At 54.2% G+C, this 18,446-nt stretch overlaps 8 protein-coding genes across 8 annotated transcripts; 4 read left to right on the top strand and 4 right to left on the bottom strand.

Moving 5' to 3' along the window:
• Positions 1-1,036: 1,036 nt before the first annotated feature.
• On the bottom strand, positions 1,037-2,097 carry xgeA (putative endoglucanase). Its single transcript, XM_025677404.1, has 2 exons — positions 1,504-2,097; positions 1,037-1,444 (listed from the first exon to the last, which is right to left on the bottom strand). The coding sequence occupies exons 1-2, from the start codon at positions 1,818-1,820 to the stop codon at positions 1,045-1,047; spliced, it is 717 nt and encodes a 238-aa protein (XP_025521713.1). The 5' UTR covers positions 1,821-2,097; the 3' UTR covers positions 1,037-1,044.
• Positions 2,098-3,566: 1,469 nt separating this feature from the next.
• On the top strand, positions 3,567-4,768 carry erg2 (C-8 sterol isomerase ERG2). Its single transcript, XM_025673128.1, has 3 exons — positions 3,567-3,982; positions 4,055-4,081; positions 4,194-4,768. Exons 1-3 carry the CDS (start codon positions 3,700-3,702, stop codon positions 4,529-4,531), a joined length of 648 nt encoding a protein of 215 aa, XP_025521714.1. The 5' UTR covers positions 3,567-3,699; the 3' UTR covers positions 4,532-4,768.
• Positions 4,769-4,923: 155 nt separating this feature from the next.
• On the top strand, positions 4,924-6,593 carry BO86DRAFT_393952 (putative PP-loop ATPase superfamily protein). Its single transcript, XM_025673129.1, has one exon. The coding sequence runs from the start codon at positions 5,090-5,092 to the stop codon at positions 6,323-6,325; it is 1,236 nt and encodes a 411-aa protein (XP_025521715.1). The 5' UTR covers positions 4,924-5,089; the 3' UTR covers positions 6,326-6,593.
• A 219-nt stretch (positions 6,594-6,812) lies between these two features.
• BO86DRAFT_393953 (LYR motif-containing protein) lies at positions 6,813-7,370 on the bottom strand. Its single transcript, XM_025673130.1, has one exon. The coding sequence runs from the start codon at positions 7,232-7,234 to the stop codon at positions 6,854-6,856; it is 381 nt and encodes a 126-aa protein (XP_025521716.1). The 5' UTR covers positions 7,235-7,370; the 3' UTR covers positions 6,813-6,853.
• Positions 7,371-7,813: 443 nt separating this feature from the next.
• On the bottom strand, positions 7,814-11,269 carry BO86DRAFT_327224 (putative Ras guanyl-nucleotide exchange factor RasGEF; the record flags this gene model as incomplete). The annotated part of the gene is made up of 6 exons (XM_025668602.1): positions 7,814-7,897; positions 7,948-8,376; positions 8,434-9,893; positions 10,254-10,439; positions 10,511-10,832; positions 11,024-11,269. 6 exons carry the CDS (start codon positions 11,267-11,269, stop codon positions 7,814-7,816), a joined length of 2,727 nt encoding a protein of 908 aa, XP_025521717.1.
• Positions 11,270-13,146: 1,877 nt separating this feature from the next.
• BO86DRAFT_393956 (HIT finger domain protein) lies at positions 13,147-14,283 on the bottom strand. The gene is made up of 2 exons (XM_025673131.1): positions 14,060-14,283; positions 13,147-13,961 (listed from the first exon to the last, which is right to left on the bottom strand). Exons 1-2 carry the CDS (start codon positions 14,062-14,064, stop codon positions 13,478-13,480), a joined length of 489 nt encoding a protein of 162 aa, XP_025521718.1. The 5' UTR covers positions 14,065-14,283; the 3' UTR covers positions 13,147-13,477.
• Positions 14,284-14,910: 627 nt separating this feature from the next.
• On the top strand, positions 14,911-15,935 carry BO86DRAFT_46262 (uncharacterized protein). The gene has a single exon (XM_025677405.1). It carries the CDS (start codon positions 15,007-15,009, stop codon positions 15,520-15,522), a length of 516 nt encoding a protein of 171 aa, XP_025521719.1. The 5' UTR covers positions 14,911-15,006; the 3' UTR covers positions 15,523-15,935.
• Positions 15,936-16,378: 443 nt separating this feature from the next.
• On the top strand, positions 16,379-17,513 carry BO86DRAFT_327223 (NifU family protein; the record flags this gene model as incomplete). Its single annotated transcript, XM_025668601.1, has 3 exons — positions 16,379-16,654; positions 16,740-17,276; positions 17,358-17,513. The coding sequence occupies 3 exons, from the start codon at positions 16,379-16,381 to the stop codon at positions 17,511-17,513; spliced, it is 969 nt and encodes a 322-aa protein (XP_025521720.1).
• Between the last annotated feature and the right edge of the window lie 933 nt (positions 17,514-18,446).

An 18,446-nucleotide genomic window follows, 5' to 3' on the forward strand; every position in this document is an offset into this window, starting at 1 on the left:
GTATGCATGAGGGGGAAGTGGGATGAGTGGATGAGTGGATGAATGACTGATTGCCCTGACTGACTATTTTCCTTATTTTTTTTCTGCTCCTGCAACAAGCTGCAATACCCTTTGGGCATTATTGAGAGTTGAATGGCCATGGTCTCATGAGCTGCATGGCTCACGCAGGGCCGATCGTCGGGGGTTTGGCGCGCGCGAGCCTGAAATGCGGCAATGATTGGAGCAGCCACGAGATGCAGGAATCAAGGGTTGGCAGGTCAGCGCGTCGACGCCACGATCCTGGCACGCGTAAAGATCCGACTGACTGGTGGACAGTCGAGGACTCGAGTACCCAGGTAATGTCGAGAATGGTCCAGACAGGAGCGCCCACGAAGGGCTGTCATTCCAATGAGCTCAGGGTTGCCGTCCATTACCAGGAGCGGAAATGTCTTGAAGTGTACGGGGTAGCTGAGATAACTTACTGAGTAAAGGTAAGAAAGTACGGAGTACCTGCGATCCAAATGACGCCGCCGGCTGCACTAATTAGAATTAGTTAGTTGCTGCACCTGCACCTGCACCTGCACCTGCACTTGCACTTGCCGTACTTAAGCGCCCGCCCCGTTGTCTGATGCTGCTATTCTTATCGCCATGCCAGATGCAAGTTGGTTATAATTAGATAATGTTGAAGAATTGAATTGAAACAACTGAAGCTCTGGCACTCATCCAACCGCCGGACCAATACCTTAAGCTTAGTAACTAGCAGACTAGTAGATAAATTTGGACCATAGTTGTATATCTGTTTGTTTGTATGTATAATTGGTATGAGTATATGCATTGTATGTACAGGATATGGTTGGATCGAGCGTAGCCACCGTCCTGTCTCATTTATCCCTATGCAGCATCTCCTGGAAACCTATAAACCTCCTACCACACGGTTTTCTGGTATCCTGCCTAGGGACTGAAACACGGCGCCTACATTCTCTCCCACCTCCATCCCCACCCGTCTCCCGTCAGGCTCCCCGTCCACGCAACACGGTCGGCCATCCGTGACACTCAACGTTTGATTTACTCAATGGAGATGCTGTACTCGGAGACGGTCAACTTGGCGTCGGAGCCAGTGAAGGGCTCGGTACCCGCCTCGAGGGTGGTCAGGTACAGCTCATCGGACACGCCCTCGTTGTCGACCAGGTAGGTGAAGAAGTCGTTCAGGTCACCGGAGAAGCTCTCGGTGGTCGAGTCAGCGACGAAGCTGTAGACGGTGGTGTCACCGTTGGGGCCGGAGTACAGCTTCCAGTTGACGCCGGCAATCGTCGGGGTGGCGATGGTCGATCCGGTCGACGAGATGGGGCCAGCACCGCCCAGGGCCGCGAGCCAGACCATGATCTCGTACTTGGAAGAGCCGCTGGCGGTTTCGGCCAGGAATGTGTCGTAAGCGACGTCGGCAACGATGCTAGAGCCGGAGTATCTATCCATTCGGGTCAGTTGCGTCTCTCCCCCGCTCTCGGGACAGAACAAGCCACTTACGACCACTTCCAGGTGGTAGGAATGCTGGAGATGCAGTTCAGCTGGGTGGGGGTGAAGGTCAGAGCGGCGTTAGCATAGCTCTTGACGCTGCTGCTACCTCCGGACCAGGACCAGCTGGTGTGCCAAGCGATGGTATCGCCGCTGTAGGAGTCGACTCCAGTGCACTGGGAGCCGGTGCCGGCGCTCTCGCCCCAAAGATCGTTGTACAGGGTGAAGTCACCGGCGGTGGCGGTATCCCACTGACCGCAGAAGTCGCTGCGGCGCTGGAGGCTGGCAGCGGAAGCCAAAGTGGCAAGGGAGAGAAGGGAAAGCTTCATGGTGAAAAGATGGTTATTTGGTGATAAGGTAAGGAAGGACAATCGGTCGGCTGGGTTGGTTCAATGTGCGATCAACGTCCACTGGCCACAAATGAATGATGCTGGTAGGGAAGAAATCTGACATGATGGCAGGTCGATGAGCTCTCTTTAAATAAGCATCCCACATGGCACAAATCCTGGGTGGGTTTGCTGAGAAGCCTGTTCGTCTGAGCTGTGGCTTTGGCCTCAATCAAGCAGAAACAACGGGGTGGATTAGTCCCTCCAACTTGCTCCAACTTGGAAGGGGATTGAGACCTGAGCAGTCAGCATGAGCGAAGCCTTCTGGATTCTCCGTCCCCGCTGGAGCCGGTGGACCACGAGGGAGAAGACCGATAGGGTCGAACACCGGGCTATTTCTTCATTTGAAACGGTTCCACGGGATGCTCCGTGCAGAGGAGCGGACAACGTTCGACACATCCAGTCAAGACAGGTTTAAGCCAGGGGAGTCGGTGGATTCGTCACCTTTTCATTTCCCTGGGCCGTTTCGAATGCGATAAGGGGAGACGACGGATAAATTATCTGGGAATGATCTGGGAACCAATTCCGCCCTCGTCAGAACGGGGCGTAATTAAGGCGATCGAAGGCCCGACCTCGACTTGGGCTATTTTTATGGACGGAAAAACCGGAAGAGAGGGGATTAAATTAATGCTCATATCATATAGTATCCACGAAGGGGATCTAGAGAACAGATGAGGAGAGAGAGTTTTTGCACGTGCACGAGGTTGGATTATAGCATGCGATGGTTGCATCATGATGGAAAAGGATCAGCACATCGAGACAGCTCTGCGAATCATGGAGATATCAGACATGTCGTCGAGGAGGCCAGGTCGGCCGCATAGAACAAGGTTCCGAGTTGACGTATAGTTTAATTGGCAGTGGACAAGATTTTTCCTCGACTCTTGAGTCTTGGGAGAGAGACTAACGGACCCCTGTCTCATGATGGCTGCGAGCTAAGCATTAATGGAGCGGCCGAGGTACAGCCGCGTGGAAGACGCCTCGAAGACGCCTCCATGATTTTGGGTGGGTTTGGTCTGGTGGTTACATTATTTCCGGGGACAGCGCTGAGTTGACACCGGCACTTTGCACTTTGCGCGTTGCACTTTGCACTTCTACAAAACATATATCCGCCGCCCATGTCTTCATATGCAGGAGAGATGCGGTAGCACGGCATAGCAACATGACTACATACAGGACAGGACAAGAATCCTGGGGTCACTAGCTGCAGACTGTCGAGTCTTCTAGCGGCAGGTTGCCTCTAGTCGATTGCATCCATGTTGGTTGAGCCGAGTGCTTAGCGACTGGCTGGCGGCGTGGATTCAGGGGCTCAGCGCACATGCGTTAATATCCTTCAATCTCCACCTCGAGTTCTGGGAGAAGAGAACCGAGACTAAATCGGACCCTAGATGGAGCTACTGGGTCTAGAGCTTGTAAATGTATCCAGATTCCAGAGCATGTATCCACTGGCGTGAGAAGGAACAAAAGAGTAGAACGGTATGCTCGCATAGCATGATGGATGAATACTCGTGTGTTTCTTGGTGGTTGCCTTAGAATTAGTAGATTCTCCTTAAGCCCTTACAGACCGGCACGGTATTACTAAGCCGAGCATCTCCAGCTTCATCTCACCTCCACTAAGCCCGATTGGGGATTTTGCGGGACTCGGAAAAGAAAACAATCCATCGGCCCATTCAACCAAACACCATCCAAAGCTGTCACTCGAGGTTACTGAACACCTCCCACCTCCCTATCCCCTCCTTCATCATATTCTGTCTCCTCCTCCTCCTCCTCCTCCTCCTCCTCCTCCCCGTCTCCACCTGGCCAGGCAATATCCTCTCTCACAGCCATGCGCGCCATCAGCATCGCTGTGGCCCTCCTGGCCCTCTTCTCCGGCCTGTACAACTACCTGAATGCCCGGTTGGAGCAATTCTACATCTTCGACCCTGACCACCTGCACGACCTCTCCCAGCGCGCCATTGCCGCCCACGGCAACGACACCCGCTCCGTGGTGAACTACATTGTGGCCGAGCTGGACGAGAAGGTCCCCGGCACCCACATCAACCACGACGAGGAATGGGTGTTCAACAATGCCGGCGGTGCCATGGGCGCCATGTACATCATCCATGCTAGTGCGTTTTTCCCTCCGTCCCAATCTACTCTATATTTACCATGGATCCCACTAACCTATTTATAATCCCTAGGTATCACGGAGTACCTGATCATTTTCGGTAAACTCCCACCCCCTTCCGCTCCTTCTCCTCCCCCTTCCCCACTCCCCTATATAAAACCAGCCAAATATCAAACCACCACAACCACAAAAACTAACCACTCCGTCACCAGGAACCGCCATCGGCACCGAAGGCCACACCGGTCGCCACACCGCGGACGACTACTTCAACATCCTGCAGGGCACCCAGCTGGCCTACGTGCCGGGCGCCTACGAGCCCGAGGTGTATCCGCAGGGCAGCGTGCACCACCTGCGCCGCGGCGAGGTCAAGCAGTACAAGATGGACGCCTCGTGCTTCGCGCTCGAGTACGCCCGGGGCTGGATTCCGCCCATGCTGTTCTTCGGGTACGCCGACACCTTCTCCAGCACGCTGGACTTCCCGACCCTGTGGGCCACCTCGCGCATCACCGGCCGGGAGATGATCTCCAACGCGCTGAAGGGGAAGATGTAAACGTTTTCTCGGTGGAGATGAAACGATAGGGTGGATGTAAGATGTAAGATGAAAGCAGAAAATGTTGTATACTACGGGACACGTAAAGTGAAGTGCAGTTTTTTGGGGGGGGGGTCCGAGATTAGACTAGACTCTCGGCGGACTCTTTTCTGTGGAGCTCGGGTTTGGACTCTGCCTATAGATGATTCTTACAGGGTATACTTATTAATGCATGATCAGAGAAATATTTGCTTAGAATCAGCGCCATTGAATGGCAGCGCTCCACGCTCCGCTCAGTAAACAACCACAACCAAACCAAACAAATCAAACCCAAGGAAAAGCACATGACTAATCCCTACCCACCCACCATTTCGTCCCCAGCTTATCGATAAGAAATTCCATCCCTCTCCTCTCCTTCTCCTTCGAACCCAACCCGCGCTCTCCAGGAAAATTGCCTCTCACCTCTTACCCCTCCAATCAACTCGATCAAACTAAACAGATTCCCCCAGCAAATCCCTTTACCTTCCACTCTTCGCCCTTCACCCACAAGACTCCTCAGAGCAAGAGACACCAAAGAAAATGCCCCCCACGCCGTGCGCAATCTGCCACGCCGACCGGGCGGTGATCATCCGGCCGAAGAACCGGCAGCGGCTGTGCCGGGGCTGCTTCCTGACGATCTTCGAGACCGAGGTCCACGAGACGATCACGGCGACGAAGCTGTTCCAGCGCGGGGAGCGGGTGGCAATCGGCGCCAGCGGCGGCAAGGACAGCACGGTGCTGGCGTCCGTCCTCAAAACGCTGAACGAGCGGTACGACTACGGGCTGGAGCTGACGCTGCTCTCGATTGACGAGGGCATCGTGGGCTACCGCGACGACAGCCTGGAGACGGTCAAGCGCAACGCGACGCAGTACGGCATGCCGCTCGTGATCCTGGGGTACGGGGAGCTGTACGGCTGGACGATGGACCAGGTGGTGGCGCAGGTGGGCAAGAAGGGCAACTGCACGTACTGCGGCGTGTTCCGGCGGCAGGCGCTGGACCGCGGCGCCGAGCGGCTGGGCATCCGGCATGTGGTCACGGGCCACAACGCCGACGACGTCGCCGAGACGGTCATGATGAACCTGCTGCGCGGCGATCTGCCGCGTCTCGCCCGGGGCACCAGTATCGTGACCGGCTCCGCCGCCAGCGACATCAAGCGCAGCAAGCCGCTCAAGTACGCCTACGAGAAGGAGATCGTGCTGTATGCCCACCACAAGCAGCTGGATTACTTCAGCACCGAGTGCATCTACTCGCCGGAGGCGTTCCGGGGCAGCGCGCGCACGTTGATCAAGGATCTCGAGAAGATCCGCCCGAGCTCGATTCTGGATATCGTGCGCAGCGGCGAGGAGATGGCGGAGTTGGTGCCCGCGGAGGTGCGCGGCGGGGCGGCCGCCGATGAGGAGGCCGCCGAGTCGACCGGGTGCGGGAGTCAGGGCGGCGGCAGTGCGCGGACGCGTGGCGGCGAGATGGCGGAGATGGAGAGGAAGTTGGCCGAGGATGAGGTCGCGGCGGAGCGCGAGACCGAGGTGACGCTGTCGTCGCTCCCGCAGAAGAAGCAGGCAGACCGGAGAAAGGCCGCGGTCAAGTCGCAGGTGCTGGGCAAGTGCGAGCGCTGCGGGTACATCTCCAGTCAGCGGGTGTGCAAAGCGTGTACCTTGCTCGAGGGGTTGAATAAGAACCGGCCGCGCACGGCCATTGAGATGGAGGTGGGCGCGGGGGAGGAGGAGAGCCGCTCGACGCTGCGGCGACAGATGGAGAAGGTCGAGCTGGGAGGGTGAGGGGATTGGTGTGTGTGGTCAAGCCGAGACCACCGAGTCATGAGGCACGAGAGACGAGACATGAAGACAAGGATGCCAGATCAACTGATAACTGGGTCTATATGACTAGGACCTGATCCACACCACAGGACAGTCACGCATCCCGCCAGAGGACCCCAGCTGATGCAGCAAGCGGTCCGCTAAGTTACCCCGACCAGACATATAATAGAGCCACCAGCCACGGGCAACTCATATACCACTATACTTTACACAAATGATAATCATCACTCCAAGACAACCACCACACGTACATAAACCACCCCCCCGAAAAAACAGTATATAAAAAAAAACTTAACCCCCGCCAAAACTCCAGTCCCACATGCAAAACAATAATATACAAGTCCAATCCACCCACAGCACATCATAAAACATTCACCCAACCCTCAACCACCCCTATCCAATAGCGTAACCCCCCAAACTCCCCCTAGCTTTTCCCTTTTCCCCCTGCCTCCCCTGCCTCAAAAAAAAACACATCGAAATCATTCCCTCCTATTCCGTCTGCCCCTGCCCCTCAACCGGCAAATCCAACCCCACCCGCCGCGCCGTCAACCGAATCCGCTCCTCCTCATCCAACCAGCTCCCGGGGTTATACCGCTCGATCAGCGCGGCATACTGCCGCTGCGCGCGGGCGTACTGCGCGAACTGCTCCGCCTCCTGGAGCCGGTGGGCGAGCGTGTCCTGCTGCGCGGCGGCGGCGTGGCTGTCACCGGTTCCGGTCGTCTTCGAGGCAGCGCCACCCGCAGCCACCAAGACCGGCTCTTCGTACATCTTCCGGACGCTCGCATGCAGCGGGGTCGGGGTGGCCAGGCTGCGGCGTGGCAGTTCGCGGAGGAGGGCGCGGTAGGTGGTCTTTGCGGAGATGGTGGACATTTTCTTTTTTTGGGGGGAGGTCGCGGGGTTTGGGTTTGGAGGGGTTGGTGGCGGTTTTGGTTGTTCTTGGGGTTGGGTTGGTGAGGTGTGGATATGGTTTGTTGGGTTGTATGTTTTCTGGTTCCAGGGAGGTAGGGAGATTGTGTTTTGATTGTGGTTGTTTTTTGAAGAAGGTGAAATCGCGTCGTGTAGGTTAGTTCTAGTCCTACAGGGGATGTTATCGGAGGGCGAGGTTCGGGCCGGTGTAGCTTCACGTGATCTATTTGTCCCGCCTACAGGCAAAAAGGTAGTTCAAACTAGCTAGCCTGGCCATCTAGTAACAATGGTGATACTAACTACATGGTGTCTTACAATAAAAGTATATGTATATATGTATGTAGGTATGTAGGTATGTATGTAGGTAGGTATGTATGTATGTATGTATGTATGTATGTATGTATGTATGTATGTATGTATGTATGTATGTATGTATGTATGTACATCATCAAAACGACGATCGTAACATTCATGGTCCTCGTCAGCCTGCACTCTTGCGCATGCTGTATCTCCGTAGTGGTCATTATACGCTCTCTCGTCCCTTCAGGACCGCAACCAGCCAAACTTCTTCCGTCCTGTGTCACCGCCAGCGGAGGGCTCTACCTGCATACTGCGTGTATACAAATCCTGTTCTTTGTCAGATCCTGCTCATTCACCACACACACACAAAAACATACCTCGTCATCACCAGACAGCTTGATGTCCAGAATCAGCCGCGTCACTTCGTCGTATCGCGCCAGGTGTGGATATGGTGTCTTCTGGCTTCGTTGGATCCCCAGCACCACTTCGCCCATCACCTCAAACTTGCGCCAATTAATTCGGGTCTTCGTGTCACCCACAAAGGTCCTGTTTCCTTCCTCCGCCGAAACCAGGTCGCGTCGGTGCAGCGGCAGGAACGGAATTCGCTCTGCGAATGAGTTGTCCCATGCCAGGCGGTACGCGAAGTGGCTCTTCTGTGTTCCCATGAGGATGACCAGCCTCATGAAGTCTTTTTGCGTTTGCGTCGGCACCAACTCCCGAGTCTGCGAGAGTCGGTGCACCGGGGTTCCATTGATCCCGGCAATGAGAGCCCCGAGGGAGTTGTAATTATTCAGTCGCCGGAGTTTCTACCCAGCCAGATTAGTTGCAGCACACAAACAAGATATCACCCCCAAGAAACTTACAAATGCGATGTTCATGAACTTCTCCAGCGCCTTGGCCCGGTGTTTAGGCTTGTCTCGTAGGAGAATGACGCTCGCAACAAAGCATGCCACGTGGTTGAACTGTTTGATCATTCGATTGACGTTCTTAAGACTGTGGATTTTGTCTTTGTCGGCTCCGGTGATGCTGACATGACGGACGAGGTCTCGTGGTCGGAAGGAGTTGAACATGATCCAGTCAATGCGCGTCAGTTCCCGAGCGAAGTCTTCATCCGGAATTTCCATGAATTGTCGCCATTGCACCTTCGTCAACGGCACGCGGGGTGTCAGATCCAAATGCCGAGCCTCCTTCTGGGCCGAGTCGATGTTGAGGGCCGTGAACGACTGGGTTGCCACAGTCCCGGGCTTTTCGGCGGTGAAAGAATTCGTCATGGACGCGGACAACCTCGACCCAGACTCAAGTGCGCCCTCGCTGAGGTCCAACGCACTCATACTGTATATAGGATCCTCTTCCTCTTCGTCACCCTCATCGCTCAGCGGAGGGGGACCAAGGAAGATCGACGGGGAGCTTCGACCCGAATACTGAAAAGCGGGCTCCGTTGCTTCGACCTCCTCCACCTCGCCATCTCTGAACGGCCATCCGATGTTGTCATCTTCCGCATTGGCCTCAAGATAAGACCCAATTTCCTTGGCAGCAAACATGTAGAAATGGCTTTTCTCGAGGTTGGAAACAAACTCGGCAATCCGTTTCTGCGTTTTCGGATAAGCTAGGTCCCCCGGGTACTCCGATACCCACTGAGCCATGACGGTTAGCAGCCTCAACTGGTCGGCAATGCGCGTAAGCTGGTCCGATATCTCTCGCTCGTTTCGCTCAAACCGGTTAATCAAGGCGGTCAATAAGGAGGAGGGGGCGGCAAATTTGCGGTACAAGCACAGGAAGATGGATGCAAACTTGGAGTCATGCTTCGACATAGGCTGAGCGACCAGCCGGTCTACCAACTCCTCGAAAGTGAAGCCATTCTCGTTGGAAGAGCTCTCACTCGGCGTCTTGTCTTTGCTTCCAGGACTCGAAGGAATGCTTCGGGGCCCGTCCATCTCTTCCCCCATTTCGATGAAGCTACTGAAAGCGTCCGATCCGCCACTGTTGCGCCAGGCTGCATGAAGTCGATGTTGTCGGTTGAAGTCCTTGCCGGGGGATGACTCTCCCGGGATGGATTGCTTGCGCTGATTCAGTCGTCCGGAGGGAGGTGTGTGAGGTCGGAGAGGTTGAGAATTGCTTCGGGCATAGCGCGGGCCCTGACCACTAGAGGCGGTTGAGTCAGTCAGTTGACGATCTACACCGTACCCATCGATCCCCGAGTCCAGAGCTCCTGTTGTAATTGGGCCGCCTGCGGCTCCCGAGAACACGGCTGTGGGGTTTTCTGAGTTGGCACGACTATGACGCCAGCCCGGTGTGACGGTCTTGTCGGAAGAGTGCTCTTCAGCTAAAACAGCAGTTAGCATCGACACAGAAGGTTCTAGGCCAGTCGGAAAAATCCATGGGAAATCGGGGGTGGCGCTGTTGCTGCTGCGCCTGCATTCTGGGGACGGGCGGGTCTCCGAAGTCCGAACGCGAACGCTAGGCGCAGCCGAGCCGCGAACTAGCGTGACATGCGGTGGACCATTGCTATGGACGGGCCACAGCCGACATAATTCAGAGAAAAGTGGATAAATCTGGGTGACTCATGGGAGACGGAGACACCGTGGGCATACAGACGACACTTATAGTGTAGACCGCTGCCGATAACGTGGACTCGTTTGCAGGCCCAGGGAAGAAAAGAAATGATTTTCAATAGACCACTTACCATTCCTGTCGCTAATGACTGATCGCAAAACCAGAGCGATGCACATTTTCTGCGACCGTGGCGAATCTGGGGAGGTGCGGATGATTTCATAGCCATCTAAGACTGGCTCAAGTAGACCATGGGGCGGTTGAATGTCGCATTTACTTGCGACGAGTCGAAAAGGTATGGACGAGGCGTCCAGAGAGGCTGCAACCGTTAGCATACACATTTCTCATCCCGACCGAGATGCTCTTGTAGCTCGGAACAAGAGAACAGACCTAGCAATCCTTTGATGTCGGAAAGGCTCCCGGGCTGTGTTACATCGTGGAGGACAAGCACACCATCCACAGAAGGAGGTGAATCGCCTCCTAACTTTGGCCATTGGATCTCACCATTGCCTCCAATCGAGATCTCCAGTGTATCAATCTCCAGTAACCGAACGAGGTAGACCGTCCCATCGAGAGACATCTTCTTTGTCGTTGCCCGGGATGAGAGCGAGTGTTTCATATCTAGTGCGCTCTCAATGAAAGTTGATTTACCCACATGGTCTGGGCCAACCACGGCGATGCTCACGTGTGGGAAATTCGGTTTCGGGGCGGGCTGCGTCAAAGCCTGCGGTCAGCTATGCCACGAAACGTATTCGTAAGGTAGGCTCACCTCATTGCCGGTGTGATTTGACGGAATCCCATTTCCTCCGTTTTGCTGCTTCATCTGCAATGGCATTGAGTGTCAGACAACCTTGCCAAAGAATATATCTTGGGATAAAACCACGGCGAAAGGAACCGGCTCACTTCTTCACCCGGGAGAGCGGATGAGATCCTGTTTCCTCCCACCGAGGGCGATGATTCATCTTCCTCCACCAACGTCCGCTCTGTTTTGACCGAGCCCATGGCCATTCTGGCCGAATCGAGCTTATATAGGCCCCCAGCGGGAGCGGAGATGGTGCGGTTGGGGAGCCCCGGTCTCTGCGGGACGGGCGCAGCCTCGGCTCTATCGCTAGATACCGCTCGCTCTCTATTCGGAAGTTGAGAATCCATGAGGGGTCGTTCAAGGGGGGAGGACAGTGCGCGAACGGGTAGACAGTGGCCGCGGGGCAGATGAGGGTCCGATCGAGCAAACACACAAGGTGCGACAGCGTGAGGTTTCAACGGCTAGGTAAGTGAGGGAGGCGGACACAGCAGCTCATCCATTGTCGCTCGTACAAGGTCGGTAGAGGAAGGATCAGCAATTGAAATCCGTTTTGTATTGCAATCAAATGAGCAAACGGAATATTTTTTTCGAAAAATGAAAAATAAAATAAATGATCGCAGAGTAAGAGTAATGCGTAGGACTGGTTCAGTCGAAGGGGGAGGGAATCTTTTGTTTGGTCGTTTTTCCGCCGCCCGTTGTCTGGCCCGGAGGGATGTTCTTTTTTTTCTCTTCCGCTTCTGATTGGTCTCTTCTGCAGCCGTAACAAGATACCTCCTAGTAATCCACCAGCTGAACCCCCTCGTGGGAATACGATTCACAATTCCAGGACAGGAGATGGGGGGGAAGCAGACTGAGGCAGCACAGTCTGACGAGAGATTCCGACGAGAGATTTATTGAACAGATTGATTGATTGAGCAGAGGAGGGGGAGTGGAGGGGGAGGGGAAGGGGGAAAGAGGGAGAGGGAGAAGAGGGAAAAAGGAGGAGGAGGAGGGACCGAGTCGGCGATGGGTACAGTACAATCAGATCGGAGAGGGCAGGGAAGAGGCTGGAGGGGAGGGTAAAAAAGAAAAAGGAAAGAATAAAGTCGGAGGAGACGGATAGACAGCACGCAGTACTAGGTAGGTAGGTACTGTAGTCTAGTACAGCACTTGTGGTAAGTACTAGGTAGTAAGTAAGTCAAAGTAACTTAATAGTAGTAGTGACAACTGGGGGCTGACGGGGCAGTAGACGTAGACGGAGGGAGTAGACGGGAGGAAGACCCTCTGGGGCCTAGTCCTACCTGGCTAGTTAGCAACTACTTATCTAGCTAACTAACGTTACTGCGGAGGATTGCAATTAAAATTAGCAACACGAGGCATATGGCTGACAACGACAACTCGGTACTTGGTCGCCGAATAATCCTGTCTAGTCACTAGTCACATAGAGGGATTGATTGTTGTTAGAAGAGAAGAAAGGAAGTGAAGTAGCAGTCAAGGGAATTGTTTGGATGTGCAGTGAGCTACGGGAAGTTCCAAGTTGCAACCTTGAACTTGAAACTTGCCATTCCCCAACAATGACAATTCAATTCATCCCAATCACATCCCCCTCCGTTTCCTCTTTCCAACAACCACCACCACCACCACTACCTCCTCCTCCCAACATTCTACGCGACTTGAGCCAAGAATCAGCCACCATTTGGAGAAATTCTGACCTGGTCTATTTCCAAAGAGCAAGAAATCAATCCTTCCTTTTAGATTAACCTGCAGCGAATCCCAGTTGGTCGGCATGAACAACCGCGGCAGTGACTACTAGTTAGTACCTTACTTGAACACTGAGTACGATCACTCCGTTGAATACGGAGAAGGAATCCATCCACAGCGATCTCCCCCGCTCCCACTTTTCGTGCGGGTAAATCGCTCGGGATGGGATGTCCATGGACAGCCTGATCCTCAATCCCTAGAAATGCGACCAGCGACCAGGGCAATCCCAATAATGCTATTGGTAGGGTGACCCCAGATTATCCGCACGATACGAGCAGTCATTGGCCCTCTGGTATTCCCCAGAGTCTGGATTACCTACGGGGTATGATCATTTGACTGCTCCATCCACGACGATCGGCCTGCGTGGCGGCAAAAACAGCTTATCTGGTCGACAGACTATCGCCTGTAGCTCCATCCTGAGTCAGATCTACACTATAGTACACGTGGTATCTCCTCCTTTCTTACCAAACCGGCTACCTTCGTACACGAGTGTTTTAGATCCAATTGCTTTGTGATGGCCTGTTAAGAGAGGCTATACTGTTTATATACACGCTGCTTCTTTGATGGCATTGCTGTGCTGTAATAGTAACACGCCGGACAACACCGCCTTCTCCAGCTAGTTCGCTCACACGTGTCCCCGAGGGTGAGAAGCAAAGCGGCTGGCTTCTCGGTGAAGCAGCATCAACCTGGTCTGGTCGGCTGGTCAAGCTCAAACCTGCACTGCGTGCAGTCTTGGCACTTCTCCGGTGGGAAGCGTAGTTTGCCACCTTGCCTCTCGCTGCAAGACGCACCAACAAAACCAGACGGGCACATTCTCATGCAGCCTCAGGTAGCTGATTCCCCGTGATCAAGGCCATGAAGCGCATATAGCCTTCTGCTTTCTTGCCGACTTCATCCCCCTCTTCACATCGTTCCCGAAGCTTTCTGACCTTGCCCACTCCCCGGTTGAACCCTTTCTCACGCGTCCACGGTCCCCGATGACGGTGCGTCGCTCTGCCTCTCCCAAAGCCCCGTGGCCGACCGGCGTACGGTTGGGTCTCCTGCCATTCCTCCTCCAAAGTAGCCTGGTAGATATCCTGAAGCTGATCCCGCAGAGAAGGAAAGCGATCAAGGAGCTCCTTGAGCTGACTGGAGGTTCCTAAGGATTTGATATCGAGGCCGGTCTCCGTCTGAGGCATTTCAGCCTCGGGGGTGTCTCCAATGGCTGCAGCAGAGGGTTCTTGATCTTCCGCCGGGTTCGGCGGCAGTGCCTTCGGGGCGCAATAGATCTTGTGTGATTGAGTGCACGCGAGGGAGCAACTAGAAGACTACAATGAGTACTTGCACGCGTAGCCGAAGGGTTTGGGTTCATCCTGCGCTGCTTGAAGACAGCACGAGAGAGAAATTTGCTCACATACCTCATCAACCCGCAAGTCGGGCATCGGTATTTGGAAGGCTCCGACACGCAGACCTCGCAAGTCCCCGGCATTTTATTGCCAGTCTGTTTTCGCAGTCTTCAGGCGTGCTAGTAGCGCTATGACTGAATCTTGAGGACCATCGTCCTGCAGAAGCCGGTCACAACGAAAGGTGAACCAAGCAGGAATGTCACGCCGGGTCGATTCGATCTCCGCGGGGGAAAGATTCGACCATGTGCTCCGCTGCAACTTGCATCCAGAGGGAATATTTTGGGCTTAGCGCGGTTTTCTCGGGAAGGCGGTCACACTCGCCCCATTGTCAAGATAGCGTACGGTGCTTTTGCGATCACTACAGGAGCCATCACAGCCTAGACCATTGACCCAGGCTTAAGAGCAAATATATTTGAGAATTAGACTCGCATGAGCATAAGGATTTATATCATGATACAGGGTAAAGAATGGTTATTGGTACTTCAAGCCGTAGGAGGAACCAGCGTGCGAATATATAAAATTACAGCTTCCGCTGCTAGTAGCTTCATGATCTAACTCTCCAATAAGTCATCACGCCAAAGACTCAATCACATTACGCAGTCCCTTTATGACACTAACCCCTAGATTGTGCAGTAGTTACAGGACAGCACATGGTAGGAAGGGCTTGAAAACCCTCCCTGAACTTTTGGATTGGGAGAGGCTACTCTTGGGCTATAGCCATTGTCCCTCATCACCGGCCTCGGTACAATGTCAAAATACAGATTAAGCAGCGATTTGCTGGGAATTAGACACAGCAGAGTCGGTCGGAGACAAACCCCTAGGTAGAGACATCTCAGCCCCCACCGCCAGGTGAGAAACCCGCGCCTGCCTCAAAATCATGGGTGCCTCTGTACTCCGTACCCTGCTGGAATCTGATGAGAGCATAAACCGATCCACTCGTCCCCACCGGAACTCATCGCATGGATTGCACATGTGCAAGGGCTGCAACAGCAACCACCAATCGGTGTGCCGGGGTAAATACGAAAGAAAGCCGTGGCCGGGAAGTTGTTCCACCGTCTGTCAGTTCCCTTAACCCTCTGGGTCCAGAGGGTCAATTGGCAGGCCGCTTGCCGTCGTGCAAGCTTCGAGCGGCTGATGTTAAACAAAGTGGTTGCGTGATGACCTTGCGAGTAGAGCCGTCGTGTGGCGCGGTGCAACCTGAGCCCGTGGAAGAACTTACCGACAGGCTGGCAGGTCGAGGAGAGGTGGCTACTAGTAGCCACACAGCTCTTCTTCCACTGGCTGGGTATACCTACAGTTGCTGCCTCACTGTTTGCCCTCACTACTCAGTCGGCTTCTTCACGCATGACATGCGTCTTTCAACCGACGTGTCGCCTGGTTCTTGTTACTCCTCTTGCACGAGGTGTGCGAAATTGCACAGAATCAAGAGGATTAGTCTGATCTTATTGTTTTCTGGTGGTCAATCAGCTTCTTGAGATCATCAGTCACCCTAGAGCCGATCATACAATTGGTTGACGCGTTTGTTGACAGACAGAAGACAACCACAATTTCATCGACTTTAGCTGCGGCTGTTCGACTTGACAGCTCTTGGCAGCCACCATGATAGTGAGGTTGCCGCCCAGTCATGCACTGCGCATGGAAGAATCCGACGTCCTCAACAACATGTCTAAACGTTGACTGCTGTCGACTCGCCACTCATGGCCAAAGATTTACAGTAATCCACTGTACACCAATTTAATGTAACCCTTTCCCATGCGATTGTTTAGATACTTCACTTGGAGAGTGCGATAGCCAGTTCAGTGATTCTTCCTTTCCAGGAGTTGATAATCTCATTGTTTTTTACATGCAGTCTACCTCGCGCAAGTATACTTTTGTGAAAGGCAGTCGCCACAACGATAAACCATGCCGCGTATAGTAGACATGGGCATTCAGTCAACTACTCATACAAATCACAAGCAGTATCGACCCAAGTGACACTTTCTGGCCTATCCCGAATCACCCATTGCTCAGTTCCCTATAATCTAGACTTTTCAGCAAACCGGGGCCCCCCCGGCATCGGCAAAAGATGTCAAACAGTAAGATTGTGATTGGCCACCGACAGTCCTGAATTTGTCATCAATTCTATGCCGAAGGTCACGTGTAACTCATTGCGTCAGAGGCCGAGCGGTCGGAGAAGAAAGTATTATCGATCAGTCCTCCATCTCTCAACATCTCCGAAGAACGGTTTTTAGCCACCAACGGAAGACCATTCGACCAGTTGTTGCGCCTTAACTCCCCCCAAATCAATCAAATCTGCACACCATGTCTGTCAGCTCTACATCCGGGAGAACCATGCTTCGACGCACCGCCCTGCTGGGCGGCAAATTGACGAGCGGTGGTGGCAGCGGCGCTCTCGAGGCCTCGCGCTTCGCCCGGCCGGCGGTGTTTGGATCCTACCGCAGCGTCCATCGCTCAACACGATTGCCCGCGATCACTCCCTCCGAGACCCGTCGCCGACCTACTCTGCAACCTCACCACCACTCCCTCGTGCAGGCGCGAGTGAACGGCCCGGCGCCGACGAGCAAACGCACGATATTCATCCAGACGGAGAACACCCCGAACCCTGATGTACGTGACTTGCCCTATGGGACCTCACTCGCCTAATATCCTGGAGGTATCGTGAAACGACCCCTCTAACAAGCCATAAATGCAGGCCCTCAAATTCATCCCCAACCACCGCGTCCTCCCCGAAGACTTCCCCACCACCTTCCTCGAATATCTCTCCCCACGCTCGACCCTCGCCCCCCCGCACCCGTCCCCACTGGCGGCACAGCTCCTCAACGTTGAGGGCGTCACCTCGGTCTTCTACGGGCCGGACTTCATCACCGTCACCAAGGCCGCCGACTCCAACTGGGCGCACATCAAACCCGAGGTTTTCAGCCTGATCACGCAGGCCGTGACGTCAGGCGAGTCGATCGTCAACACCGTCGCCAAGGCGGGCGGCGAGGCTTCGCAAGGTGAGGAGGCGGACTCGCTGCGCTTCGACGAGGAGGACGATGAGGTGGTTGGCATGATCAAGGAGCTGCTGGACACGCGCATCCGCCCGGCCATCCAAGAGGACGGCGGCGACATCGAGTTCCGGGGGTTCGAGAATGGCATCGTCCTGCTCAAGTTGCGCGGTGCCTGTCGGACCTGCGACTCCAGTACGGTGACGCTGAAGAACGGGATTGAGTCTATGTTGATGCATTATGTATGCCCCCCCCCCCCTTTTTCCCACTCCATCAAGGTATGGCAAGGTCATAGGCGGTTTGGCTAATAGACTGGCAAACAGATCGAGGAAGTTCAAGGTGTCGAGCAAGCGATGGACCCCGAGGAAGAGATCTCGATGCACGAATTCGCCAAGTTCGAGCAGAAGCTGCGCCAGCAGAAGGGACCCGATGCTACGGCTTCGACGGGGGGTAAGGGGACGTTGGACTCGGCTCCTTAATGGCGGAGGAGATTGTAATTTTATTGTTGCAAGATTGGATATATACCGAGCATATTCTTTGTTATGTTATGTGGCTTAGACTAGATGGAACTCACTCGACACATTTTTGAAGCGCTCTTTTCGTAGAGTTGCGTGGTCCCCCAGAAGAACTAGCTAGCGCATCGTGAGGTACTGTACCTGCATTGGTCTGTCTCCTTTGCGTTGATAGATAGAGAGACGTCAAATGGACCAGAAGAAACCCTCATTCCATACATACCACCTCCACCACTCGACATTTCTCCTATCCCTACCCCAACGCCATCTCATACATTTTGAGCAGCAACACGACCCTCCATGCCCTGCCCTGCCCATTTCGTAAAACAAAAAGCCGCGGGGCTTTGCACAAACATGATTTGCCTTCTTCACCACCGCCGTGTAACCATCTTGACTTCAGGCATGTACATAGCTTGCCCGCTCCAGTCCAGTACAGCAGATAGCCATTCTTGATCCCACCCCAAGCTTACTCAGTACTGTACAGTATGCATGCTATACTCGGTGGCCCCCCGCCGAGGCGCGGCGCCGAGGGGAGGGGGAATTCCACCGGATCCCGAGGAACAATTTAGTCTTCAATTCTGACGTTTTCTCTACTCATGGGTCCAGAGCTAAGCTTCCGAACTTAACACCCCAGAAAAACCCGGGGAAGCCTCGAGGCTAACTAGTGACGACTATCTATCCATCCGTCTGCTACGCTACCGAACCGAACCGAAGCATTAGTGTGCAGTGGGTGGGTTGTTGGAGTTTGTGTCCTAACTGCAACAACCCCTCAGTTCTGCGCACCCCCTCTCCATTTCGAACACAGCCATCTACGTCGATATCAAGATCCGGAAGATCCAATGACATCATGCTCATCATCGTCCGGAGGGAGGAGGAGGAGGAGGAGGAGGAGGAGGAGGG

This window comes from Aspergillus japonicus (assembly GCF_003184785.1).
Source record: "Aspergillus japonicus CBS 114.51 unplaced genomic scaffold BO86scaffold_138, whole genome shotgun sequence".
NCBI lineage: Eukaryota > Fungi > Ascomycota > Eurotiomycetes > Eurotiales > Aspergillaceae > Aspergillus > Aspergillus japonicus.